Genomic DNA, 17,249 nt, shown 5'->3' on the forward strand with positions numbered 1-17,249 from the left:
TCTATTTTCCCAGTAGCTTGGTGTGATCTGGAATTTTGTTTGAGGGAGGTTGAGATTGGGTGGTGGTGGGGGAAGGGGGCTTGTTTGACATTTTATGGTAATGCTAAAGAAAAGTTACAAGTTGTTCAAATGCATATTTTGCAAACCTGTGTATAACTTAGTCATTGGAATTTTTACTTAGCTTTGTTGCTTCAGAACATAGGTAATGAAACATGCCTCATGCAGCAGTTAAGCTGAACACCAAAAATAGTCCGACTTACTCTGTGCAGTAGTCAGCGACATGCATTTGGTTGAATTGTGACAGCATAGCAATTAAGACTGGCTTGGGCACCCTGCATATCATCATCATCATATCATGGACAAACTTTTTTGGGACTCACTGTATCTTTTTGGCCCTCCACAAGTATCTGTGCAGTGTGCCATCACTGACAATATTCGTTTTTTGTTTACTATGCAGCCATTTCACCTGAAAGATGAACTGAGCATTGCCAAAGCAATGAAGTATTCCAACGTGGTCATCAACCTTATTGGAAAGGATACGGAGACTAGGTATGCATTCAATAATGACTTGGTTTGGTTGTCAGTAGCTACTGCAGAAAGTGTCCATGGTGTTGCCCTACCTTCTTTTGAAGCCGATATGTGCAAGATGTTAAAGGGACATCAAAATCCCTCAAACACCACTCTTACCGTGACACGACCATTGGTGAGCAAGGAAACGCTCAAAAAGAAACTGCAGGTGGAAACGCAACCTTGAGATTCCCGTACCAGACACTGAGGTGTTAAAAGTATTGAAGGCATCGACTTGGTCCTATGCACCTTCTAATTAATGAAATTGAAGTACATTGTCATCAGTGAGTGCCATAGACTTAGCATACAAAGTTTTAGAAAATTTCATCGTGCCACTGTCACGAAAATACATTGTAGAATTTCTTACGTCACGTGCAGAGATCATGGTGTGAAACTTAGAAATGAAACTTCAACCTTGATTTTCTTTCGCAATTTATCAATGTCATTTTCTCTCTCTAGTGTCCCTCTAGCCTTTCGGATGTCGACTTGTGGGAAGCTGTTCTTCTTGTCCTGGCACCATGCAAGTGAGCTATTTGGAGAGGCTGAGGAGAAAGCACAGAGAGAATGCTGATTAGTGCCCAGGTTTTCATAAAGTGTTTTGTGGTTCTGCTGGCTCAATTTAGGGAAGTGAGACCTTAACAATGTACCTGAGAGAGGCACACTATTGTTCCATCCGGCTCAGAATCTAGCACAACTGAAGCTGCCTCGATGATTGTGTCACTGCAGGAGTGAATAATTTTTGTGGCACAAATGTTGGAACGAAGAATGTCTGCCTTTACAAAGGGCTGCCCCTGCAGCCTACGTGTGATTGTTCCACAGTCGATGCACAGCCCACTTGAAGAATCCCAGAGTGTGTGCTTCTAATCTTCTCTTCCCCCATCGCCCAGCTCACACTTGTTGCCAGCTCGTTGAGGGGGCACGGTTAGCGCACCGGGTGCTTTAACGCGCACTGTGATGCTTGCCCTTTTCAGGAAGTTTCTCTTGGGCCTTTTTCTTAGTACACTTCCTTAGGTTCACCAGTAGCACTATAGGCATGCATGCATACTAAATCTGCTGAGCCCCATTTTTGCCTTCAGGTCATCGCTGTCCGGGCTTAATAAACCCACGTTTGTTGTCGATCTGCCTTGGGTATTCTGTACTGTGTCGTAGGTGGCTCTGTAAAACTATTGACACACAATAGATTAGAGCTCTTCGTGTTTATACATCTCGGTGAATAGTGGAACCCTATGCACTGCATTTCACTGTGTTGTTTTTCGGTCAACCGTACTGTGCAGGTGACAGCGAGTAAGGGTGGTTGCAATCAGAAAATACAGTCACGATACTGAAGAAGTTGGTGGCTTAGTTTGCTGTACATATTAAGTGTGGTGCAAAGCTAACAACATGAAAAAGACAAATGAGCAGTGAACTACCAACTGCTGATTGCCAGCAAGGCTGCAAATGAAGAAAACTTGGGCGTGTCAGTACGATAGCTGTCACTTAAAGAGGGGTATCTCAGATTGATATAATGTGAATGAACTATTGCTAACCCAAACAGACCCACTCTTTCCAACATGAAATATGTCTTTCGCCGTTTGGTTCCTGCTCTTGCCAATAATCCGAGTCTGCTTGAAACGCGGCGTACATGGTCATGCCCTAACGTGCACCGGAAGATGTGCACCATCGCTTTTACCTATGCTATTGGCATGCTCCCTCAGGCGGTCATTAATACCTCATCCTGTTTGTCCGACTTGCCGTGGCTTAAGGGAATTCGGTAGACATCACCCATGGCGTACCACCCGAAGGGTTTCACAGGCCTCTTTTGGCAACCTTGCTGCCGAGCATGAGAGGTTCTCTGGCACAATTTAGTTTATTCTATATTGGGATCGGAAAACACTACAGGAATACCACCTTTTTCAATTGGCATACAAGAGCAAAGGCTTGGAACAAAAAGATGACTACCTAGAAGAAAAAGGCTAGTCTTTTCCTTTTGCCCCAAAAAAAAAAACATTCGCTATTTTGAATCGCCTTTTTCAACCTATGGCTCACTTTGTGCACATAAGGCAGCACTTGTGGTTTTGCACGCTCTCATTCTCTCAAGTACCCTTCCTGAGTACTGATTTTCAGTTTTCGTAGTAAGCACTCGGCGACGCTAATCAAGACCGTCCGAGGGAATCTAGCCTTTTCGAGTCTGCCAATCCGAGTGCAAAAGCTAAATTTTATCATGTGCACACATGACCTGTGCAACACAGATTAAAGGCAATGCAGAATGATCCCACACTTAACAGACTCAGAATACGCAAAATAATAAGGCAATAACGTTTTTGTACTGAGAGACAAGTATGCACAACAAACGTGATTGCTTTCCACAGCTAAAGAAATATCTAAAAATGGCAAACTGTTAGTCTGAAGGTCATGAGTCAAAGTTAGTCTGTTAGCATTCATCTTAAAGGCATCTAAAATGAAATCTACAATTCCATGTAAAGGCACAGGTCACATTTTATCTAAAACAACAAAAAAAACATTGACATACCTGAAAACAGAAAATGGACGAGATGAAGTAGAAACACATTGTAGACTAGTGCCTGGTTCATATGAGATAAAAAAAATGTCAGATAAAAAAATGGCATTTGTCTTGGGTCTAGTGTTGTGCCGGTTTTATGTGACATTTCTTATTATTTATGCACCCTCAAGTTTGTAACATAAAACGTGGGTCGGAAGTAAGCGGGGTCATTTCTAGAGGAACCTTGGAGCATGCATTTTCACTCCTCGGCTTCCTAACCTCGAACCCTCCCTCCAGATGGTGTTAAAAGAGGGATGTCTGGTTCCTGCCATTCGACATAGTCCGTAAGGATTCTCCAGTTCCTGCTCTCGCAGACGCTAGTTTTTGGAGCCCGGCTCAATTCTCATTTGATGGTGCCGGCGAGTGGCTGCCCAGGTGTGATGGTTAAGGACGTTCGTCACTATGTTTGCTTGTAGCGGACGAGAAAGGATTAACATGAACAATTTATTTGATGGCATGGGTGGAACAACTGACGGCGCACGGATACGCTATACCGTGTGCAGCGCCGTTGAGTCGGACGTCGCGGCCAACCCAGCAGTCAGGGTCGAAACTCCTGAGGTCCAGGATCAGGCCACGGCTCACGAGGACCACACCCGGTAGGCCTCACCCACGAACCTGCTCCCTGCCACTGCACCCAGGCAGGAGCCGTTCAGCAGGCCCCGTCCTTGGACCTTGTACAGGCCGACGGACTCGACCCCGAACAGACACACCGGAGCTCGACCTGGCCGACACGTACGGGTCCCATGTCCGGCTCAGGAACGCTGCCAGGAACTCGTCCTCTCGAGCGGCGCACCGCTTCATCTGCCTTCGTGGTCCTCCGTGCACACACCCGCGCCTCGCCCGGCAGAACGTCTCGCTCGTCCCTTGCCGATGTGCGACACTCTGGTGACACCGGCGCTTGATGGCATGGGTGCGGCTACGGAGCAGTCAACCCGCATCGGAGACGCGATGCTCCATGCCGGGAATGGCCAGCGCGTCCAGCGAAGAGCGTGCGCCGAGACGCGATGCTCGGCGCAACCGTGACCATTAGCCAGGCCACGTTCATCGCTGTGTCGAACGGCTGACCGTGAAGACGCCTCGGCGAGATCCGCGATGCCCTCGGCAAGGAAGAGAACAGCAGGCCAGGCCGCGCCCCGAGATGCAGTACTCGTGCCGGCAACGCCATCCCAGCTGGTAGTTGGACGGCAGTAGCGTGGACAGCCGCGTTCCCCGGCCGGAACCTAGATCGCCTGCGTCCGACGCTTCGGCCCGCTGTCTCCCGTCTGCCGCTGCTCCAGCTCGTCCCCAGCCACACAGCCTACTGCCACGTAATGATCACACGTGGCCCAATCGTGGCACGCCACTTCTATGGGCCACCGCTAGTCATCAGCTGATTGGCGCACAGTTGCCTCGTAATCGCACGTGCCTTGTCCCGCACCTTCGTCGTTGTCGTTTTTTCTCGAATCCTCACACCAGGTTACAGCAGTTCGAGGACTATGCCTTCTGCACTGGCATGCACACAGCCCTGGATGAGACAATAAATAATTAGGACCCTCCTTCACAGCATGAGTCGTCAGGCATGCATCGTCCTCACTTTATATTATGTCCATTGAAGACGGGTCTTACACGGAAGTTACCAGGTGGTTCACAAGCTACTTCGTGCACATTGTAAACGGGGTGTACAAAAGTGCTTGGTTTCGCAAGAAGACCCAACAACCAGGTGAAAGCAGGCTGTTTTCACGGACTTTCTGAACATGGTGCGCAAGTGTAATTATCCATCACTAGCCATAGAAGAGCGCCCTATATGCCAACGCTTTGTCATGGGTTTGGCAGATTCCCATCTATTGGACAAGCTATGCTGCATTCGAGCCTCTCTCTGGACGACGCACTCGTGCGAGCACATCAGGACGAAAACGTCGAATGTGAGAAACAACGCCTGTTCCTCAGCGCTAGGCAACTGCTGATGGCAGCTGTTGTGGACATGGCGACTTTGCATAAACTCACGCAGCACACAAGTGGACGACGCGACAGAGGGGACTCCGGCAACATTGCGTCACTGGACCGGCCTGACGGTTCACACACACAAGCAGCAGATTCCTTGGGAAGGCTCGTAGAGTTTCGAAAAGTAGCCTTGATGGGCAGTGCCGATTCTGTTCAGCAAATGAGGATCAGCGACAGGCCGAATGCCCAGCTACCCAAGTTGTCTGTCACTACTGCTGGAGGCGAGGCCATTTCCTGCAGTGTGTCGCTCAAAGAAGAACCTTAGATCCTCTTTGCTGCGGCGGTGTTTCAAAATGGGCTCTATGTTGAGGTCAAGTCAACAAGCACCCTCTGGACTTCAAAGTGGACTCTGGTGCCCGTGTATCTATGGTTCCAAGTACGTTTCCTGCCTGTCTAGTTATCTTCGATAAGCCATGTGGTGAATATTTTGTCAAACCCAGGAAACAATTTCTGAAGCTTCTTGACACCTTCGACATGGTGCTGTCTTAGAGAGGCAGGCTAGACCATCACCTCTATGCTGTAATGGACAAGAGCAGCCCCTTCTCGGCTATTCCGCTATCATTGCCTTTAAGCTTGTCGGCACTGTCACCCCAGCTCTACCAGATGCACCACCTTGTCAAGTCCCTCCGGCCCTTTTTGCCGGTCTGGACACATTCCCAGAGAGCATATGATCCGTATCGTGTCTGACACTGTACCGTATTATCTTAGCACATATTGGCATGTACCGATACTGCTACGAGACTTGAAATGAGCTCGACAAGGTGGAGCAGGAGGGCATGATGCGGTGTATTGAGAGCTGACAGACTGTTGCGCAGTACTTGTTGCCCCAAAGTCAGTGGCAGGCCTGTGTGTCATCATTATCATCGTCATCATCAGCCTGACTACGCCCACTGCAGGACAAAGGAATCTCCCATGTTCCACCAGTCAAGTCGGTCTTGAACTTGCTGCTATCCCCTGCAAAGTCGTTGCGCCTTATGGCGCAAACAACTTTACAGGGGGTAATAGCACCCCCATTTAGGTTACATTTTGGTTTAACAAGCGCCGAGCGATAGGTAGTGCTGTAATTGCGTGGGTTCACCATTATCATCATTATGGTTAGCGCGGTAGCGCTAGCAGTGCCGCCCAGCGGCCGTACAGAAAAGGTTCTGGACTGTCTTTGGTGTTGGGTCAGCGATCGGGATGCACGTCTCCTGCGGTTTGCGGGAGATGATACTGATGATTGGCTTCTGTGGGTCCTTTAGGGTAAGAACATCGATGATGCCGTCTTCGTGTTACCTTGTGTTCACTTGTTATGTTGATTGAGTCTATTGAAATATTGTATGATGTTGTTTTAGCGTGTCACTAATGACGTTTTCTTTTTATACGGCTGGCAATAGCGTTGTTTGTAAAGGTAGTTGTATAAATGTACCTGATGTTTTGGTTTGTCTGACTCTGTCTGCCGTGCCCGTGTGCTGTAAGAGTCAGCTCTCATTTCACACAAATTGCACACATTGCAGACCTTTGTCCGTTTTTTTCATGCAAAAGAAGCTTCGTAAAGTTTCCATTCCAGAAAGGGCTTCAGCAAAATCAGCTGGCCGGCACACGCTTTCATTCTCGCCACTGTATTACGGTGTCTCATCTCCCACCTCTTTCTCTGTGTCGCCCCACACAGCTCCCGCTACAATCTCGGCGACACTTTGCAGCTCGCAAGTCTGCACATTGTCGTCTATCGAGACAAACTCTGCGAACGGTGCGTTGGCATCACTGGAGAGGAGCTCCTCATCGATGGCCTCATCGATATCAGACACCAGAGAGTCATCTTCGCTGCATTCTGTAACCTCCTATGCAAGCTGCCACTGAAAACCGCACTTCCTCAAACAGCTGCTGACCGTTTCACTAGTCACACTGTCCCAAAAAGTGCTCAAGTCGTGCATTGTGTCGAGAAGCGATAAGTTCCTAAGGTCATCACCACATGACATGCGAGCAAGGAAGCGTCACACAATACATTCAATGCATGGAGGTCCAATCCAAGCTAAGCGAAAGGGGCAAGTGCTTGTGTCTGTGCTGTGGTTACACTATGGGGGCGATACAGGAGCTACACGGCTGCTTTCAAGTTGAAAGTAAATAATCATGCACTAAAAAACGGCGACAGGACTGCTGGTAGGCACTTAGGAGTTGACGCGTTTTGTGTTCGCTATTGGTGACGGCAGTAGCTGAAAGCCACCAAGATGCTCTAGGCCTTCAGTGTGTCTAAGACTGGGATGGATGGTGAAATTTTATTTTGACTGAAGGTAACTGTGGATGATACAGTGTTAGATGGCCATCAACCCAAGGTTGGCGTCATACACTAACCTTTTGCTGGCTCCCATTGAATGACAAACGCTAACACTACGCCTGCAAGCTTTGCGTACGAGATTTGAAAACTTTCTATTTGCTTGCAGCTTTTGTGCCTTAAATAAATCTTGCCTTGTGTTGAACCTGTGGTTTTATTGTCAAGTCTCGATTAGTACTGTTATGCCTGCGAGTCCACATCGAATGTCCGTGCCTCTGAAAAAGGCAATCTGTGTCAATGCCAGCACGCAAGCCCGCCTGACGCAAAAACTCAACGGCGTCATCACGCGGCGGTGCTTTTCTGTCGCGCACGCACAGCGAGCCCGTTGCAGCAATAGGCGTCTTTCTGTCTGGCAAGTCTTACGCAATGCCTGGCGAAGTCACTCGTCCTTGGCTGCAACCTTGCGCAGCGGCTCCGGATTCAATAAGAATGATGCGGCCCAGTGGCGACCCCATTGGAGGATTCTGACCTCACGACCAGCGGCGCTTCTGGTTGGACATTTGTTTACTCAAAGAATCCTCCCGGTGCATATAAAAAAAAGCCCTGCGGCGCGTTGCGAGCAGTAGACCTATGTGTCAGAAGAGAGAGCTCGGCTCTTCGAGTCTCTAAACTGTCGGCCCCAGTGCCGAGTTTGTAACGCCTCTGTATATATGCTGTACATAAACCTTGTTTAACTCGCCGTCATCTCGTCCGCTCGTCTATCAGCTCTGCGCAGAACCAGTCGCGAGCTGAGAAACCTACGCTACCAAACGACTGGTGACCTTCCCAGCGGAGTTCGAAGCAGTGGCACCTTCGGGACCCTGTTGGCGTCGCCGTCTTTCGTAAAAATACTTCTCAAAGCTTTTAGTTAGTTGCTAGCGTGAGAATCCCGATTTGTGGCCATTTTTTTGTGCGTCTTCGTAGGTTTTCGCAGAAAACGTCCTTTGCGTAATTCTCGCACACCCTATTTTTTTGTTGGTTTTCACGAAAAAATAGGGGTTGCAAGGATTATGCGAGTAAATACAGTATCTCAAGCTTTTTTTGCCAAGATGCCAGCTGAGAAAAACAAAAAAAACAAACACTGTGCGACTGAAAATAACAGGCGTTTTTTAAAAACTATTTGAAGACTGCGATGGCTCAAACGGGTCTGTGTGTGTGCATTTGTCTATGTTAGGGGTGGGGGGGGGGGCAATTGAGCACAGCAAAAAAAACGCTATTGCCGCGTGATGGCAGTCTGCCACTTGACCCTTCACAAGCACACAAGAGCTGTTTTTTCCCTACTCCTGAGTGAGAATTTTTGTTTTCGGAACGTATCATGTGACCACAGTTTGCCGCAATGCCGAATGTTGCTGCCAAATAATCGTATTTTCTGGGAACATCTTAAGCGGAGCGTATTAACACGTAGCTCCATGAAGGAATTCCCAGTTTTTGCAATTCCGAGTGTAGAAGCTGGGAAATCGTAATAAATGAGAACGTATAAATGAGGTTCTACTGAATCCAACACAATTCAAAAGGTGGGAGCAAGCTATTTATTGCAAAGATGGAAAGCTCACTGCCCAACAGAAAGTCTATGCCATTCAATTTGAGTATGACGACATTGTAAAGCAGCACTACTGCCATGTTTTGCTGGACAATGTTTTGATCTCATGCAGAAAGTTGGAGCTCGCACTTGGGACTCTACCACGCTTGTTCTTCGCATTGTCACCCCATATATCGAAGCCAAAAAGGTCATAACCATGGCGCTAATGTCCTCAAAAGTGCACGGTGCCCTTCCAAAGCCAGGTGCCCACTTTGGAGGAGCCGCCAGAAATCTAGACAAAGGGCAGGCGATACTTAGAGTTGCCTCAGATTGACATTTGATGAATTTTAAACTGTTGCGCTGCCTTCAAAGCAGTGAATTTTTTTACGTTAATGTATATTGCCCTGTGAACCAACACAATCGTCATGTGTTGTCCTCATCTTGCACTGCTGCCGCTTTACCGTCCCTGGACTTCCTGACCTCTTCGTCATCGTCGTCGCTGTCACCTGAGCCTACTGCACCTGCTAGAGAATAAAAGGTTCCAAATTGTGAAAACTGTCAAACGATACTCCAAGAGCTCCACGTTAGGCAGCTATTGTAGGGGTCTCGTAATGAGGTGCACTCTTGTAACAAACATGCTTGAGCAAATCAAACAAACATGTATATCTGCTTTTGCAAACGACAATATTGCCAGCCAAATCAAATATATCACTAGTGACACGCTAAACAACCGTATACAATATGTCAATATAATGCACAAACAATATACCAGCAAGGTACCACGAATGTGGCATCGAAGACGGTTTGCGCACCATGAGAAATCTATCAGAAACGACCTACGGTTACCATCTCCTGCCGGTCCTTGAGAAGAAGACCATCCATACGAACTGTCTAGCCCCAAAAAGCCTCCCTACTGTTTCTTGTGTGCTGGCCTGCTCTCTCTGTCACAGCAGTGCTGTGGCACTACTGGCTCCACTGCGCGAACCCTAACCTGCACAAACACAGTGCCACTTGACTTCTCGCTTGGCAGCCTTTAAACCTTACTGGGGTTAATGTGCGAGATGCACGTGCGCTGCATGGTGCAAATGTCTATACTGGGGCACAATATTTAGGGTAAGAGAGCAGAATCTAATGACACAAGTTTGCACTGTGTAAGTTTGCATTCTCCTGCGTTCTTTTGTGCTAAACCTAAAGGAAAAAAGAAAAAAAATGCCAGGTCTGCGCTGAAGGTGCAGGAGAGTCATGGCGAAAGCTAGAAGAGCATCGTTTCAGCGCCTTTTCTAAACATTCATTGGGTAACTGCTGCAATCACATTTGCTTGATGTCCACTGCGGCATTCACAATAAACTTTCAAGGTAGTAGGCCGGAATTTGCTATGCTATGTTTCGTGATTCTTCGGGGAAATGCGGTATTCACTAAAGTATTGCAAGGAATTTTGTGCCAATTATTCATGCAGTGGCTGACGACGATGAGGAATTATGCCTGCAATGGGTATGCGCCACAGTTAACAGTTGAACAAAAACAAGCTTTTGTAATGGGTTGGAGTATTGGACGACCCACTTGTTGCGCTACTTGTATTGTGCGACGACCGCTTGTTCTTTTGCTGTTTTAAAACGCTTTATAAGTCGTATTAATGCGATTGCTTTTCCGGCATCAAGCCTGTCTAAGGCTAATTTGCCAACAAGTCACAAGCACCAGCGTAGCTCAGTGGTAGAATACTGGGCTTGCGCCCAGCGGACCTAGCTTTGAGCCCCACTGTGTCATTGGTACTAGGTTTTTTTGTAACTTTGCGCGATATGGTTACGGACACAGGCGGCGGACAACTACGGTGTTGTGCGAGGCACGAGTTGTGATCTTTTAACAGTTTTCGTTGTAAAAGTTCTGAGGTGATGACATGGCTCTCTCCAGCAGCCAGGCAGGAATGGAAATAATACTGTTAAGCAAATTTTCGCAGCTGTGCCACAGCTGTGCTTATACTTTGTGCATTTGAAAAATTATTTCCAGTGAGAGGTCCCTTCAGTGGGGTCATTTGACGATGATTTGGATTGGTAAAAGCACTGTTTCAGTGAGTGCAGGCAGGCTGAGTCAGTGGCTGCCTTTCATGCTCATCACTGATGAGGAATTCAGAGCTTGCATTTTGGGCTCATACTTGTAGAATGAATTTGTCTGCTCCCTCTTGTGTGCAGCAACTTCACCTTCAACGAAGTTCACGTCAAAGGTGCTGAGAGGATTGCCCGCATTGCCAGAGAGAGCGGTGTGGAAAAACTCATCCACTTCTCTGCTCTCAATGTCACGGAAAATCCCAAGCCCATCATAAAGATTGGAGGGTCAAAATTTTTGGCGAGCAAGGTGAGACTTGTCTACATTCGTCGTTCTACAGTTAGACCATATGGTGTACTACAACATAGAGACAACACGCAAAGCATTAATCTTTTAGAACATTCAGCGCACGACTTTAAGGTCATAGGGCAAGCATGTACTACATCTCCTGTGATACTCCTCACTCGCCTTGAAAAACTGGCATATTTTGACTGATGATATAAGTAAACTAATGAACTCAAAGTTTTTTGTAGTCCTTATTTACCATACTGATGCTCTTTTTTGTCCCATATGCTGATACTATTTCACATTGTCCTGCGCACTGTGCAAGGTATGTCGTGCAGTCGACTCCGCTTGTGCTAAACATCAGCTATTCTGTCACCATAAAGCTGCTCTGCGCAAGCTTGAAAGGGCACTAAAGTCAAATAACAAATTATGTCAGAGTGAAAGCTCATTGTATGGCAGGGTCTAAAACGACAATATCATCTACAGCAGTGCTCTACTTGCCGAGAAATTAAGGTAAATGCACGAGAACACATGCGTTACGATAGGACATTCGCAAAATGATCCCAATTATGTCAGAGGTACCACCTACAATTAATCAATAGTAATCAAACTAGCTGCACTAAATAAAGAACCTTCCGTGCATCAAGAGACATAATAAAATGCTGCCTGTTTATTTCTATTTGATTCATGGAAAAAAGAACTGCCAGACGTTACTATGGGGAATGGCGCGAGTGGTTCAAAAGTTCAATTTTCGCCTGGTGAAACTGGTCAGATTGTGCCATCTAGCAGGGGCCAGTTGAACCAAGCACGTCTGCCATTTTACAAGCCATGGCAGGAAATTGTTCAATGGCTGTTGTTGCTGTTCTGGCTCCCACTACTTTTGTTCTGCTGCTACTAGTGTCAGCAGTCACACAGTAAAGCCGGGCAAAGTTGTGCACGGCAACAGTGACATGACACGTTCTGCTTGAGACGAGTAACTTGAAGTGCGCCAACCCGATTCAGACCACTTAAACGGGATTTTATTTCAAAATAAACACTTCCTTGGCACAAAACACAGCGAGGTTTCTGGACCGCTATTTCAATAATCGTTCACTTAATAGTAGTTGCGTCTAGTGTCCCTTTATGCTTTTTTGCCCTAACATTATAAAAAGAAGCTTTTGTGCACCTACACAAGTCGGAAGATTCTTGCAAGGACATCTGAAGAAGCTTCTGACCGAGTGGGAAGTTCTGAAAAAATTCATGTGTAGACCAAGTGTTCTCTGTGTCACAAACTGTAATAGTGTTTCTGAGTTTCCATGTTTACATCAAAGATTTGTTTTATTTGCTTCCAAGGAATGGTTTCCTGGCTACTATAAGTAAAAAAAAAACAGTGAAAGATGCAAAGGTGGAAGTGCTTCGCCAATTGCACCATTCTGCGCCAATCTCACCTGTTTTACTTGCTTCCATGTAATGGTTTCCTGGCTACTTTAAGAAAAAAAAAACAGTGAAAAAAAAAACAGAGGTGGAAGTGCAGCCTGCGCATAAACAGCAATTTTCGTGATAATTGTTGATTGGAAGTTTAAAATGCCAAGTTTAGCGGAATATTATCGTTAACCGAGCAACAATGAGCGTTGGCTACACCAATGACGCAGCCGCATCTGTATCCAGTAGAGTTTGATCACGTTGTAATTCGCTTCATTCGTGGGGCTCTTATTAGTGTATTGCCGTGGTTTCCCTGAAAAAGTGATTTCATTAATACGAATAACTGTTTATTATCTAGTAATACAGTGAAACCTCGATGATTTGTACCAGTAGAGAATGTGGCACAATCATGCACTAAATGGCACTGCGCGTTTACAAGTGCAAATGTGCATCTCCAGGTGTGCCCCTTCACTACCAATAAACGGACACAGTACCACAGCAGATGTCATTCAGAGTACCTACCAGAAAGTCTTCCTTTTCGCCAGAGTGCAGAATAGATAGTACGGCACTTCTGCACGGTTTGTTTTATCGCGCGCAGTGGCGACGTCAAGGGTCTGGGATACAGATAGACTGAAATAGTGAGAGAATGGACAATGTCGGCTTTTCGCGATACATTTGTGTGCTTATTTACAACGATATAATGCTAAGCGACATTTGCAATTTCATTGATATACAGAGCGGTCGCCTAGACTTGGATCATCTCCTGGTTAGTTGTGTGCAGCGCAGCTCTTACACTTCCTGCTCCGTCGCTGCTGGGCAGCTTCCTGTACTGTGCCCACAGATTCGCTGTACGAATTGCTCGTCCCCACTTTGCTCCAGGCCGAGCACAGATGAGCAGAGTAGTGTGCTAAATTGGCGTCGGTATAACAAACGTCTGCTAAGCGAAGTGTGCCGCAATTAGGGTACAGTACGTTTCACACATCAGGTGCAACGCTGCGGAGGCCAGTGACACTCCTTGTAGTAGATACATTCCCATAAAGAAATAGCTCTATGTTTTAAGCACCGAGAATATATTTCTTTTCATTCCAGGCTTAGTATGAATGGGCATGTTTTGTATCACACATAAACACATACACGCACGCATGTGGTAAGTATGTGTAACTCATTAGTACTGATTGTTTAGCAAAAACCATTGGAACTTTTTCAGCAGCAATAATTTTGATTGACGATGATGTTTGACCCTAGAAAGCTTTTTTTGCAGAAGAAAAACTAAGGCTAATTCTCCCAAATGAAGGTCACTTTGTTGTGCTGTCAGAAAGCTTGTTCGCTAGAAAGGCCAGTGCAGTCATTGAAAAGAATTTTTAAAGAGCGATGGTGGAAATTGCCAAAGTTAAGAAAAATGCACTTCGTCCACTCTCGAGTCGGGACTGGACGCCGTAGCAGTGAGTGTCTAGGAGGCAGAAGGAATGCAGCTTGACATGTTTTTTATTGCCAAAATGCACAGGAATGACCTTCATTTTCGGGCAATAGTATCAGAGAGATGCACGTGGCTGGAAATGGTTTTCCACTTCCTACAAAGACATTTGACTGGTTTGAAAATTGAATCCCTTATCGCATCCACAACTCCCAAGCCTTGGTCGATTTTCTTCGGAACTATAATCCTTTACACCTGTGTGCGGCGAGCATCGACGTGGAGGACCTCTGCTATTCGCTTCCACACCGTAAAAGGGTGTATAACACAACATAGCGATGAGTTGGAATTTCGGTCAAGGGGCTTGTTAACGATGAAGTCTTTCTTGGAACGGCTCATGATATATCTACTCTCTACGGTAGTTGGTGTAAGCAAGGACCTTTGTGTGCACAGGGTGGGGGGTATGTGTATTGGGTTGGCTATAGCACCCATTCTCAGGGACATATTTCTCAGTTATATTGATAGGAAAGGGTCAGAACATTTAGCAGGGACCGCAGAACACATCTTTCATTGTGTCGACAACAATCTAGTGTTTGTACAGAAGGATAATTACAACCAGAGCGTTATTAATGTACTTGAGGTTTTTAGAGAAAATGCTCGTGAGTTGAGGTTCAAAATAGAAATTCTAAGAGACAAGTCGCTACATTTTTTGGATATAAAAATGCCCTTTAAAGCAGAACATGTGTGCTGGTGTTACAGTCCACGAGCCAAGATACCGCAGCTAAGTTTCGCATCCGGTAACACAAAAGTAATCAAACGCATAATAGCATTGTCTTGCTTGAATCCTCGCTGCTCCGATAATGTGTTCATGAGCTATGTTCCAGCTTTCAGGACCAGATACACAGACTTGGGGCAGCTGGGTGCCACACCTATGTTTAGAACACTGTTTGTAGAAAACATATTGCAGTAAATAGAGATATGGCAAGAATCCCCAAAAGGTTGGAAAGTGGACCTAAGAAGCTTGTAGTTTTCCCATATGTTCAGAGGATGTGCCATGGCTTGAAGAACATAGCAGTGAGGTATGGCATAACTTCGGTGTTTACAGCACCCAACAAGCTCTTAAAGTTGTGCCCACGACTTCGAAAGATGGTGGAGTCCTGCAGTATGCAGAGTGAAGACAGCTGCCAGATAAGGCACAGCCATTGTTACTGTTCTTGCAAAACAGGAGTGGTCTACCAGGTTCTGTTCAGTTGCGGCCGGTCCTGCATTGGGCAGTCTGGAAGGTGTACAAATACCAGGTTGAGGGAATGTGTGATAAAAAACTAGACTACTTGAAGAGCTCATGTAATCCTGTGCTGCAGATGTGTGAAGACACAGCCTGAAGCTTTTTTTTTATCTTGTTTGTTTTTTGATGAAGTAAAGTTGTTGAACATGAGCACTTAGTTTTATCTCGTTAGTGTTCAGGCCCCATTCAAGTCGACATCTACGATTCTGGTAGATGAAATGCATCTGGTTGTTTCAAATGAAACATTTAGTAAATGTTTTCACTTGGGGTGTCCATTTTTTGTTGGTCTGCGTGTGTGTGTTGTGTGAGAAAAGTCTTTGCTTAAGAAAAAGCACTGTCACGATGTGCTTATCTCAAGTCGTGCATGACGCTGACCACTCCGCCCACTCTTTGCAGGAAGGGAGGCAATTTACCATCAGTGTATGCACACTGCCTGTGCGATATATTCAAGGTTACATTAGGCGAACCACTCAGACTCATGTCTTCATTTTACTTTTAAACTAGGCTCCCGTATAGGAGCCCAAACATATTTTTTGTGTGTGTTTTAAAATTCACTTAGCCCCGGTTTCTTAGCTTCACCATGCACCTATTCCTAGTCACATATTTTTATCTGGCAGTTACAGTGCATTTGCACTGCTTAAATTGACTCCCCAGTTATTTATGAAGAAAAGATCTGTTCACTTAACTCTGTTGTTACCGTGCGAAAACAGTGATATTTCATATGTCTCGGGAAGAAAGTTTTTGCCAGTTTGAAAAGTACTCCAGCACGCATTGCAGCATACCAATCTTTGCGGAATAAAATGCTCTTTCTCAAAAAGATATGTTGTAGAGCAACAATAATATAATAACAACAACAGAGGCGACTCGGCCGTTGTGTAAGAGGTTCTGTTACGGGAAAGTGTAGACGGAGCGTACTGGTCGAACAGTTTATGAGGGCAGAATGCGCGGGCAGGAAGTCGAGGCCTATTACGTCATGGGGGCATTTATCAAGGACGGTGAAGAGAACAACTGTGTGTCGATCCGCAATGCGCACACGAGCGGAGCACATTCCAACGATAGATGCTATTCCACCATCCGCAACACGAACGAACTGAGTGGTCGCAGGTGTGAGAACCTTCTTGAGCTTGCGGCGAAAATCACTCGTCATCACGGACAAGAGCAGTGACATGTACGTCGTCTACTTGTACGTCTATGAGGTTCTGTTTTTTCTGTATCGTCAAAAGAGGATTTTCGGTCAGTCCGAGCGATGCAGCGCCACCTTCGGGGGTTGCAACACTTAGTTTTCCGTTGGAGAACCTCGTGGGAAGGCGGGGGAAGATGGTCGGCGAGGCTGTGGAGAACGAGACTGGCGACGTTGGGGGGATGCGACGAGACTGGCGACGTTGGGGGGAGGCCTAAGATTACGTCGTGGGGGCATTTATCAAGGACGGTGAAGAGAACAACTGTGTGTCGATCCGCAATGCACACACGAGCGGAGCACATTCCAACGATAGATGCTATTCCACCATCCGCAACACGAACGAACTGAGTGGTCGCAGGTGTGAGAACCTTCTTGAGCTTGCGGCGAAAATCACTCGTCATCACGGAAAGTTGGGCGCCGGTGTCGACAAGAGCAGTGACATGTACGCCGTCTACTTGTACGTCTATGAGGTTCCGTTTTGTCGGTATCATCAAAAGAGGATTTTTGGTCAGTCCGAGCGATGCAGCGCCACCTTCGGGGGCTGCAACGCTTAGTTTTCCGTTGGAAAACCTCGTGGGAAGGCGGGGGAAGATGGTCGGCGAGGCTGTGGAGAACGAGACTGGCGACGTTGGGGGGATGGAGAGCGGGAGTAGCGGTGTTCAGGAGCAGGTTCTTGGGCAAAATGGTCGCGGCTGGTCTCATGGCGATAGGCAGGACGTGCATAGAAGGGACGAGAGGACGGTTGTGCAGGA

The 17,249-nt window shown here is 46.6% G+C and overlaps 1 protein-coding gene across 4 annotated transcripts in view; it reads left to right on the top strand.

Annotated features, from left to right (window-relative positions):
- The window catches only part of ND-39 (NADH:ubiquinone oxidoreductase subunit 39), a 179,327-nt gene that overhangs the window by 71,039 nt on the left and 91,039 nt on the right, over nt 1–17,249 (top strand). For all 4 annotated transcript variants that reach the window (XM_075882384.1, XM_037429885.2, XM_037429892.2 and 1 more), the window contains exons 4-5: nt 458–549; nt 11,082–11,244. In XM_075882384.1, the coding sequence (XP_075738499.1) occupies nt 458–549; nt 11,082–11,244 (255 nt within the window). The remainder of the gene's footprint in view (nt 1–457; nt 550–11,081; nt 11,245–17,249) is intronic.

The sequence above is a fragment of the Rhipicephalus microplus genome, chromosome 2 (genome assembly GCF_043290135.1).
Source record: "Rhipicephalus microplus isolate Deutch F79 chromosome 2, USDA_Rmic, whole genome shotgun sequence".
Classification (NCBI taxonomy): domain Eukaryota; kingdom Metazoa; phylum Arthropoda; class Arachnida; order Ixodida; family Ixodidae; genus Rhipicephalus; species Rhipicephalus microplus.